Source organism: Teleopsis dalmanni, chromosome 2, assembly GCF_002237135.1.
Source record: "Teleopsis dalmanni isolate 2A chromosome 2, ASM223713v2, whole genome shotgun sequence".
NCBI lineage: Eukaryota > Metazoa > Arthropoda > Insecta > Diptera > Diopsidae > Teleopsis > Teleopsis dalmanni.
In genome coordinates this window covers 191,314,316-191,325,673 of record NC_051847.1, presented here as the reverse complement: position 1 = coordinate 191,325,673, position 11,358 = coordinate 191,314,316, and the positions used below count along the sequence as shown (strand labels likewise).

The 11,358-nt window shown below is 26.6% G+C and overlaps 1 protein-coding gene across 1 annotated transcript; it reads left to right on the top strand.

Moving 5' to 3' along the window:
- The first annotated feature begins 558 nt into the window (after positions 1 to 558).
- Positions 559 to 4,956, top strand: LOC119676438 (carbonic anhydrase 2-like). Its single transcript, XM_038087677.1, has 6 exons — positions 559 to 628; positions 3,832 to 3,926; positions 4,035 to 4,125; positions 4,206 to 4,468; positions 4,538 to 4,768; positions 4,831 to 4,956. The coding sequence occupies exons 1-6, from the start codon at positions 559 to 561 to the stop codon at positions 4,954 to 4,956; spliced, it is 876 nt and encodes a 291-aa protein (XP_037943605.1).
- The last annotated feature ends 6,402 nt before the right edge of the window (positions 4,957 to 11,358 follow it).

The window sequence follows — 11,358 nt, the reverse complement described above, 5'->3', positions numbered from 1 at the left end:
TACATTCTCGAGTTTAAAGCTATGTGTCATGACCGTGTGTCATGCAGAAGTACTTCACATTACTAACCTAGTCCCTTCCAAGTCATTTGAAAGGTAATTGAAATTTTTGACATTTTCGCTGATTTATGTGATTTAGTCAATTCTCTTAAGATTTTATGTGATCTTTAGTTCCAGGTTCAGCTATTTCCTTGCAAGAAATCTAATTTTATTACTTATTGCGCTACCTGAACAAATCATCTCAAAGCGTTTTATTGTTATACAAATACGAGCAGCAAATGCCCCACGTGCAGCATGGCACTTCAACTCCAATTCTGTGTCCATATCTTATATTGCATATAAAAAATAAAGTCTGAAAAAATTTTGGCTCAGTCGGTTTTCAAATGTTTGCCAAAAATGAACGCGGCTTAAGACGCGCTGCAAAAATTGCTGAAAAAGATAAGCTTGGATTTTAAACTTCGTGCGTTATTTGTGTTGAAGTGAAGATAAAATATAATAGTGTTTATTGTTTTGATTATATTAAAATATTATTATTATTATTGATCTAATATTAATTGTGAAATGGGTTTTCCAACATTTGGTAATCTTTATCAGCATTTATTGTTAGTGTTGCCTTTCACCTCAGTGCCTGGTACGTATAAGCTACTAATTATGCATTACAAATCCATTTAATATGTCTACAATTAGTGTATAATTAAAATACCAATAATTAAACGAAATTACAGAATTGTGAACTTTTAACAGAATCAAGGGCATATGGGTGTTTCCTTTCTTTTAAAACTGTATTTTATATTTGTACGCAGATACACTTACAGGTAGATATATAAATATATATAGATATATAAATATATATATATATATTTGTACGCAGATACACTTACAGGTAGATATATACTTTAAGGGTGATTTTGTAAGTAAAAAATCGAATGATTATTGAGTTAATATTCGGTATTTACAGCGGGTGTAGCTTACAGATTAAAACTAGAATGATTATAGATCTTATGTACTAGATGTGCACATACTACAAAGACTTAATATGTTTTATTTAAAAAATAAAGAAGAATTATAGTAGTTGTTTAAGTAATTTGTGAAAAAACGTTTATTTTGCATTTCTATTTGAGTAGATATAGCTCAACGGTTCATTTTCAGAAGCTACAGCCCCCTTTTTTTATTTGTTTAAAAATTATTATAATAATAAAATAATTTCAAGCTATTCGTTACGACAACTAAAGGTCTTAAGCTCTATTCTGGTATTTATGTTGTGTTGTAATTGTAAAAATATATTTTTGGAATAATTTACATTAAATTAAATATATTCTATAAACTTAGATGGAAATAAATAAAATTTCAAGCAATTAATTGTATTAATATAATTAATATTAATATATATTGATATATTACATTGTATTATATTAATATAATAACTTTCAATATTAATTATTAATAATATAAATACTATTTTTAATATAAATATAAAAATTTTATATTAAAATATTAAAAAATAGAAATGTTTCTTGCTTGAAATTTTCTTTATTTCTGTCTATATTTAAAACATATATTTAAATCATTAATATATTTAATTATTCCAAAAATATTTTTTTTCCAATTATAACACAACATAAATACCACAATAGAGCTCAATATAAATATTAATATCAATAATTATTAATATAATACTAATTAATATTAATACTTAATATTAAAATATTAAAAAAGAGAAAAGTTACATGCTTGAAATTATCTTTATTTCTGTCTATATTTAAAACATATATTTAAATCTAATATAATATAATATATATATAATGTAAATTATTCCAAAAATATTTTTTTTCCAATTATAACACAACATAAATACCACAATAGAGCTTAATATTAATATTAATATCAATAATTATTAATATAATACTAATTAATATTAATACTTAATATTAAAATATTAAAAAATGGAAAAGTTACTTGCTCAAAAATTCATTTATTTCTATATAAATTTAAAACATAAATTTAATCTGATGTAAATAATTTCAAAAATATATTTTTATTAAAAAATATATATTAATATTTTAATATGCAGTAAATATTTTTTTAGATATACGTATAGATTGGAATTGTGGTAGCAGTACAGTTACTTTCTTACTCCAACTAGTGCATAAACAATATTTAGTAGATAGATATAAATAGACGTTTTCTATATCTCCCCAATTTATTTGCGAACATCCTAAACCACTAAGCAATATTTATGACAAAAAAAATTTGAGCATTGGGAAAACCATTGTTTTTTCTTTTTTATTATTAAATAGTACACTATTAATGCAACCTGAGCTAAAAGATCTATTGGTCGCCTAATAACAACTATAGATTTTTAATTATTTATTTAAAAGTATTTATATAAAAAGAAGTTCTTGAGCTGAAACCTTTCTGGGAATCTAGCAATCAAATTTTAAAAGTATTTAGAAACAACTAAAGAGAAAGAAATGAAATTGTACTTTTGAAATCTGTATTTGAGCTATTCACCTGTCTAGTAAGTTCATAAGCTTCCGTAATGGAATGACATTATCTAGCCAAAGGTGATCAATTTCGTAGATTTTCATTTTTTTTCCTGTTCTTATTCTTCTTCTTCTTGTATAGGTGCTGTAAATTTATTTAAAGGTCATGTCTTATTTTTCGATACAATATACCTAACGGTCAGAATTCTTAAGAAACCATCATGAGTTTTACCATTTTGAACTAAGTTCTACTCAGAAATAATTCATATTTTTGATAGATTGTGGGTTGGATCATTTAAATTGAATATAAATTTTTTAGCTCATCAAGCTCTTCCACATATATTCCTCAAGTCTTTAGAAATAAGAATTTTAGTAATATTTTCCTGCATCTAGATTTCCAAGAGTTTAGAAAAATTTCTACACATACTTTCACTTTATTTCACATTTTTGGGACTAAGAGAAATTGTAGTTTTTCTGAGAAACTCACTTCTTATTAAAAAATTTGAATTGCAGTTTATTATATAGTGTTATTATTATTTAAGACCATGTCGAATTATATATTTCACATCTGAAAAAGCTTGTTTAGTTTAATTAATTTAATTATTTTATTTTATTATTAATATCACAGAAGTTGCAACTAATTTATTGTTTATTATATTTTACTTTTCAATTTCATATAAATTAATTATTGTTTTTTTTTTTATTTTTTTAATTTAATTATTTAATTTTGCTTTAATTAGTTACTATCATTATATAAATTTAAAATATGTAAGAGTTAAAAAAAATGGATAAATATTTATTATAATTAAAAAGTAGCTCTTGCTGATGCCTGATTAGTATAGCATTGTCATTTTACTTAACAACAAGTCGATTGTAACTAACTTAAGCTCACGAGTTCTCAACAGACAACAAAATATTAATTTAACATTTTCGCAATAATGTTAATAACATAAAATGTTAGTTTTCCTGTATTTGTTAGATGTGCGTGCTTTTGCGTTTTTTCTTTTAATGAATTGGTTTATTTAGTTTTGAAATTAATGTAATTTCTATCTTTTTTACAAATGTGAAAAATATTTCTGTTGACTTTAGCATGAAATTACTTCAATTTGCAGATTTCTTTGATAAAACCTTTATTTACCATTTTGTTTGTCATACACACAATAACTATTAAAATTATGTGAAGTTTTTAAAATGCTCTATAAAATCTCTACAACTCTCTAGAGTAAAAAAAAAAAATTTTAACAATGTAAACAATAATTATCGAATTAAGTTATTTGCAAATTTTATATTTCAAAACTATGTTAAATTAAATGAATGCATATTAAAAGATTTTTATCTGTTTATTATTCAGAAAGCTTCAATTATGATAATCCAAATGAATGGTTCCAGGAATATCCACAGTGTATTGGGTTTAAACAATCACCAATAGCGATAAATACACACAAAGTAAGAGTAATATAAGTAATAATGAGAGAATTTTAACTTAAATAATTCCCTATATGTATTTAAATTAATTTTGTTTAGTATATTTTATATACATAAAAATTTTTATAGTCTTATAATGTTAATTTACCACCTTTAATATACGGTTATTATGATGATCTCTTTGAAGAATTATTATTACTAAAAAATAATGGACATACAAGTAAGCAATGTTTATTAATATACAATATTCACACTAAAATAAAAAATATTATTAATAACTTTCTATATAAAATAATGTAGTTGAGTTTGAAATACCAAAAACAATACTTGGTGGAAAACCTTTCATTACTGGCGGTTTGCTCTCTTCTATATATGAAGCTCAAGCAGCACATTTTCACTGGGGTTCTTCTCAACAAAAAGGTTCGGAACATATGTTAAATGGCAAACGTTATGATTTAGAAATGCATATTGTTCATAAAAATAGTAAATATAAAGACCTAAAGGAAGCTAGAGAGTATGAAGATGGCATAGCAGTAGTAGCCGTTTTATTTAAAGTAGTAAAGGTAAAGTAAAAATATCACACGAAAGTAATCTTTTAGAAATAACTATTACATTTATTATCCTATTTTCAGTCACCTAACGTGTATTATCCTGCACTTAATGATATATATAATACACTCCCCCAATTAGTGCATTACAACTCTTCTTCTAGCACATCACAATTTCTTACCTTAGGCGCTTTACTGGGTAACATTAATCGTGAAGATTATTTCACTTATAAAGGATCATTAACTACACCACCGTGTTCAGAAGCCGTAACTTGGCATATATTTCCAGAGGTTGTGCCAATTTCATATTTAGAAGTAATCACATAAAATATTTATATAGTATTTGGATTAAAATATTATATATTATATATTTTCAGTTACCAAAATTTTGGCAAATTCTTGATAAAAGAGGTCAATTGCTGCTGAACAATTTTAGACCCTTACAACTGCAAGAACATCGTAAAGTTTTTCATCAAAATCCACATTTAAATCATATATTTTAAGTATTATCACTATTTAAACATTATTATATATATATATATATTGATTAGAATAAGATTTAAATTAATTTAGTGTACATAAAAGTATTATTCAATATTAGTTTATTTTTACGTAGGCTATAGTTAATATATGTTATTGTATAAAGACCCTGCATTTGAACCTGATTAAGTTAATTATGAGTATTGTGTAAAACTTTGTATATGCAAATATGTATTATAAAATTTAAAATATATTTATTGATGTAAAGTCTTCAAGCGTTTTGTAAAAAAAAGTAATAAAAAAAATAATAATAAAATTAAAAATAATAAAATAAAAAGAGTTCAAGTTCAATAACTTAAAAGTAGACTGTCTCAAGTTGCAGGCGTCAAAGCGTCTTTAATTTTTATATCAGCGCTTAATTAATACGACAAATCAAAAGACGCTCTACACACTTCACCTCATCAATGTTTTGTTTATCAACAATCATCGTACAATATAAATTGCACTATATTTATTCAAATATTTCGTAAAATTTATTTAATAGTACTGAACATTTCTTTGGATTTGATTTATGTGAAAACACTTAATTTGTCATTTTTGATGTGTATCTGAAAGTATTCGCACTTCATTAGCATAAATTTTGCAAAATGAAAAAAAAAATTATTCACAAGATGTCGGAAACTTTTTGGAAATACTCTGTGTATTCGAAAGCAGTATTTTAGTAAGAATGTAATATATATATAAATACGTTTAACTCTTAAGAGGACCATAGGACCGCAATAAAATTTTTCCATTCAGAACGATTATTAGCTAATAGCTTTGAAGCTATCTCTCTCCAACTTTTCTGCACACGTGACACTTCTGTATCGGTTTGTCTTCTCCAGGTATGCGCAGGCCTACCCCTTCTTCGGTTACCCATGGGATTCCACTCGATCGCCATTCTTGTGGTGTCATTGATTGGTCTGCGCAGAGTATGGCCTATACAGTCTTGATAGGTAAAAGGACTGGTAAGTAAAGACTTGTAGCGCAACCGTATAGGAAGGTGGACTTAATGTTTGAGTTTTATATTTGAATTTTAGTTTCTGGAGTGATCTCTACACTTTATTTAAGTTTGCAAAAGCCTGTTTTGCCTTATTAATGCAATTCTTGCTGCCAGCGCTGAATATATTCTTTGATATTATGCTTTCAAAATAGCAGAATGACTACTTGCTTACATTTACTATAATTTAATATTAATTAGCTATTAAGATAGTTGTTGCCTTTTGTTTTTTGTTCTATCATTTTTTAGTACTGTTAGCTAGCACTTTCTTCAATGAACATCATCAAAATAAATTTTTTGGAATTAATATATTGCTGTTAGTTGGCACTTTTATGAAATTATTCTTCTATGTTATCATGAACTACCAAATGTTTAAGTGAAATATACATTTTTTTTCGAATAGAATTTCCTTAATTTAAATGATGTACCTACCAATTTTTTTTACCACTTCTGCTTTTTCTAGTCGAATCATTTTTTTTTTTTTTTTGTGGAAGAATTCTGTACTTTTATATTTAAAAAAACAACAAAGAAAGCTTTTCATAGTCTGCTTTCGAATTTATTATACGTAACTAAAAGCATGTTGTAGAGATCAGATATCGTTCTGATATCAGTGACGTGTCATTGTAGATATATAGGAGAGACAATTCTAGTTTTTAAGGAAAATAATTTAAAATTAGACGTAAATTAACATTGTTAACCACTTACAAACGGAAAGTCGCCCCGTTTACGATTTGTAATTTATTTAATTAAGATTGTTTATTAGAAAAGTAAAAGATACAGTTTTTTTTTTCTTAATTTGAAAAGGGATAAATATTCGACTGTGTATCAAACTCTGCAGCCATAAAAGGGTAGAGCAGTCATAAAAAAGATACAATTCATATTTATAAAAGAATTAATTGTCGACCGTGCACCAAATTTTCTAGACAAAGTAGAAGAAAAAAGTAATCGGGAAAGGAAATTAATATTTTTGAAAGGGTTAAATATTCAAATTTTCCAGCCAAAGAGTGGAAAAAACGATATATTTCAACTTACAAAAAGTAATCCTTATTCGAGTGGGAAAGAAAGAGGATACAGTTCGTCTTGCGTCATACGAAAAGAGACAAATACTCATATGTGTATTAAACATTTCAGTCAAAGTCATTATATTTTTACCGAGTCAACAAAGATATTCATTTTCATAACGCAATACATATACTTTTTTCTTAAACAAGTTTGGATATATTATATAACAATATATATATATATAACAATATATATATATTGTTATAACTTATATAACAATAAGTTTTAGAATCCTAAAAACTTATAACACAAGCAATAATGAAAATTATTTTAAGTGTTATAATAGAATCGACGGTTGGGCTAACGCTAATACAATAGATACCATATGTAGTAGGTTGCATACATAATAACATAGTGCTCTCTGATATCCCCCTACTTTAAAATCTCTCTCTTTCTCTTGAAGGGTAGAAAATAAATAAAGAGTAAATAAAACAAAAAGATGTCCCTCATTAAATAACAAATGTGTTTTAATATAAACAGTAGCGTCTACACATGGAAATTAGAAAGATAATTTACAGCCAGATAATCAGACCTTCACTTCTATAGCAAAGCTGCCAACTCCACTATCCAAAAGCTGCAAGTTGCTCAAATTCAGGTTCTTCGAAGACTCTTCAAAGTGCCATGGTATATCCGCACGAATGATATGCTAAGAGACCTCAGAATAGACCCGTTCAAAAAAAAACATATAGGGATGGTATGCAGATTTTAGGTCAGTCATCGAATAATCAGCGAAGCGTGTGAGGAATACATTAATTAGTCAAAGAGAAGAGAGGGATTGTGTAGCAACCCCCCAGCTAAGAATGAGTAAAATAGCCCAGTTGCACTAAATCGGAAAAAACCTCAACAGAAGGACACATGGACACATCTACACATGGAAATTATAATTATAAATAATTATCATTATATATAATTTATTTGTGAATATTTAAACTTATTTTTTAGTAAATAAATTGTAACTCTCATTATGTTCGTATATTATCTCCTATAATAAAAGAGAATGTTATGTTATATGAAATTGAATTAGAAATCTTGAAGTAATTTTAATATAAGGTAGGATGGGTGTAATTGTTTTAGATTTATCAAATATGAATGCAGACCGGTGATTATTTGGAAATATGAGATCCAATGCACAATGTAATATGAATAATAGTCGAAAGGTAATCGAAATATTTATATTTTCAATTGACGAAAATGTAAACATATACGAATACAATATATATTGCATATCAACATAGAGAAAGAAATAACTCCATTTTTCTGGGAATCAAAGGTATGGTAAATACTTTTTTACAATCCATGCTGTTAAATATATCATATATGTATGTGTTAATAACATATTTGGCATACTTAACATTTCAATTGGTTTTACATGGAAACCGTGGATTTTAACCTCACACCGTAGCAATCTTAAGATTGTTTTCATTCAACACAACTCATAGTAAAGCCAAGTGAAATATTTTCAGATATCAAACAATTTTTTTAATGTGGATTGTGAAAATAAAAATTGATTGATTGATTTAATAAATATAATATTAAACCATATTATTTTAACTCACATCAACAAAAACTATTGATATCACAAAGTAGGTTTTGTAAATTCCCTTTTACTATCTTAAAATTTTTTTTTTTTTTTGTTAATTTTAATGCAGTCATAAAAATTATTACAAAATCTTAATTTTTGTAAAATTTATAATTATTAGTTGAATATAAGAGTTTATATGTATAATAAAAACACTAAAACTTCAAAGAGTAAATTGCAAAAATGTTACACCAGATTACTAAAAACATGCATTTAAATAAATAATATTAACATAAGTTGGCCTTATAAAGATGAACTCTATAATTAGCGCGAAATTATTTTTAAAAAAATAAAAATGGTTTAGTTTAACATAAATTTTTTGTGAAAATGAATTAATTTTTTTATCTCCAACATAAGGCAAAAAAAGTAACAAGAATATATAATATATAATAACTATTGAAATCTTAAGAATCTTAAGAAATAAACAAAATTCAATCAGTAATACATCTATTTAGATGTTAAGGAAACTAATCTTTATTCATTGGTTTTAATTTTATATTAGACGAAGAAATATTATTAATACGAGGGTCAGATAAATGAGACCAGAATAAATCCATTGTGCATAGACTTGGTTATTTAATTTTAGACCAGGTTAGTAGTAAAGCTTTGGTCTATCAGAAACTGAACATTAAAAAAAATAGTTTGTTTCACAAAACCGCTAGCATGAATATCAAGCGACTTCACTTATTGCAATGACCTATCAAGGTAGCAGATATAGTCGTCAAATGTACCCTCTTAAACAAAAGTATCTTCTTTGACAAGTATCTTATTTGGAATGAAAAGACGTTATAGTATGCTAAACGACCTACACTATTAAATATGAAGTGTACAACTTTTTATTCCTTATATTTACTAGTCAACCAATTAAGACTTAGGACTAATTAAGTACAAGTTCACTCCTTTTTAAAATAGATAATCGGAAAGAAATCATTTGCGTTGTTTTTATTGCCAATCTCCCCTTATTGGAATAAAGATTTTGATTTTTGTTGAGTTTTGCACATCCAAACTGATATGATTCTTGCTGAAGCAGGAGGATTTTGCATCAGTTATACAGCTTTCATTTTAATACGCATTTACAATAATGTTGATGAGTTTAAAAATATAAAACAACTTTGCGCTCTTCATGGACAGAAGATTCCATCTCTTTTGCTTGCTCCATTTAAAGCACGTAGGAGTATTGCTCCTAAGATCTTTCTTTAGCCTTTGTCTAAATAAGACAATTTGATTAGTACTTGTTAAAGATTTGTTCAAACCTTAGCTTCTACGAGTTAACCCATTATTCTATAAAATGCGTCCTTGGCAATCAAATCCCTTAAGAAAGTATTTCAATCTTCTTGGATAGCCAAGCTGTCATTAAATCACTGGTAGGCGCTTTAGCCACATCAATAATAACTTAAATCTGCCGTGTTTTCCTCTAAGGACGAGGAGGAAACGGTGTTTTATCTCATGTATCAGTGCCAACCTTTGCTAGGAGAAGATGAGACATCTTGGGGGCTCATTTTCTTGCCGATCTGTTTGAGCTGTCATCCTGCAATATTATAGCATTGTCAGGTTGATTTACCTTTACCTAATGAAAAAGTCGTTGCCTTTTTGGCATTGGTTGTATACTGATCTTGTGGTCTATGTATGAATCAACGCTATTTCTGTGGTAACAAAAACGGACCTTTATTTGTGTTTAAGTGAGCTTTCTTGATATACAAGGCCACCATTCCAACCTAACATAAACTTACCTTCTACGCTATGTATGATGCATAGAATGCATTGCAATTTCTTAATACCACCCAATTTTATTAGGTGTACCCCTATTCGCTCTTTAAACGTTTTCTTGGGTTACATTCATATATTCAGCAATCATTTTCATGCAAAAATTTTCTTTCATAACTAATCCATATAATCAATAAATGTACACTACATAAACTGATTGTTGATTTAGATGCACAGAACTCAATATTTTATTTCATGGAGGTATCATATTGAATAAACTGATTTACTACTGAATCTTTATTTTAATATTCTAAATATCTTAAACTAATTCTTTTTTTTTTTTTCATTTTATTTTCGGTGAGGTAAAATGTTTTTACCTTTGTTTTAGAGATTTTAGCGATCCTTCGTTTTGTAAAATTTGGTCTAAATTGTGATTTCACTTAACTTCTTAATTGTGGAAGCTTTAGTCATATGTATTCCTAATTTTAACTCATTTTACTGATATTGAAAATATATTTATTCTAGGTTCAATAGATTAAAACCCGAATTTTATCATCCTTCCTGTAGAATCCTATAAAAATCAATTTTTCTTGTAAAAAATTATATGTTTTTCTTATAAAGTAAAATAAAAATTACTAAGTTGCACTTGGAACTTACAATAAAAGAGCATGATGTCATCATACTTACTGCATTTTTAATCAATTACCACTTTGACACAAAATACGGTAAAGGTGCATTAACTCGTTTTATTGTAACACGCTTAAATTGCAGTCGTTTTTATGCAGTAATAGTTCTACTGCTTCCAATTCGAATTTTCAATGCCTTTTATTTTAATACGCTAAAAAAAGTTTGGATGCGGTTTAAGAATGCACTTTTACGAGCGCATCCAACTAAATCTATTCAAATTAATGCCAATGAGTTAAGGCCTTGTATTAAGGGGGTAATTGATTATCTCATAGAAGTTTCCTTTCTATTTTTAATTCACACATACCCATTTTAGTGTTTTTAAATTGTTTAATAAGACAGATAAATTATTTAATA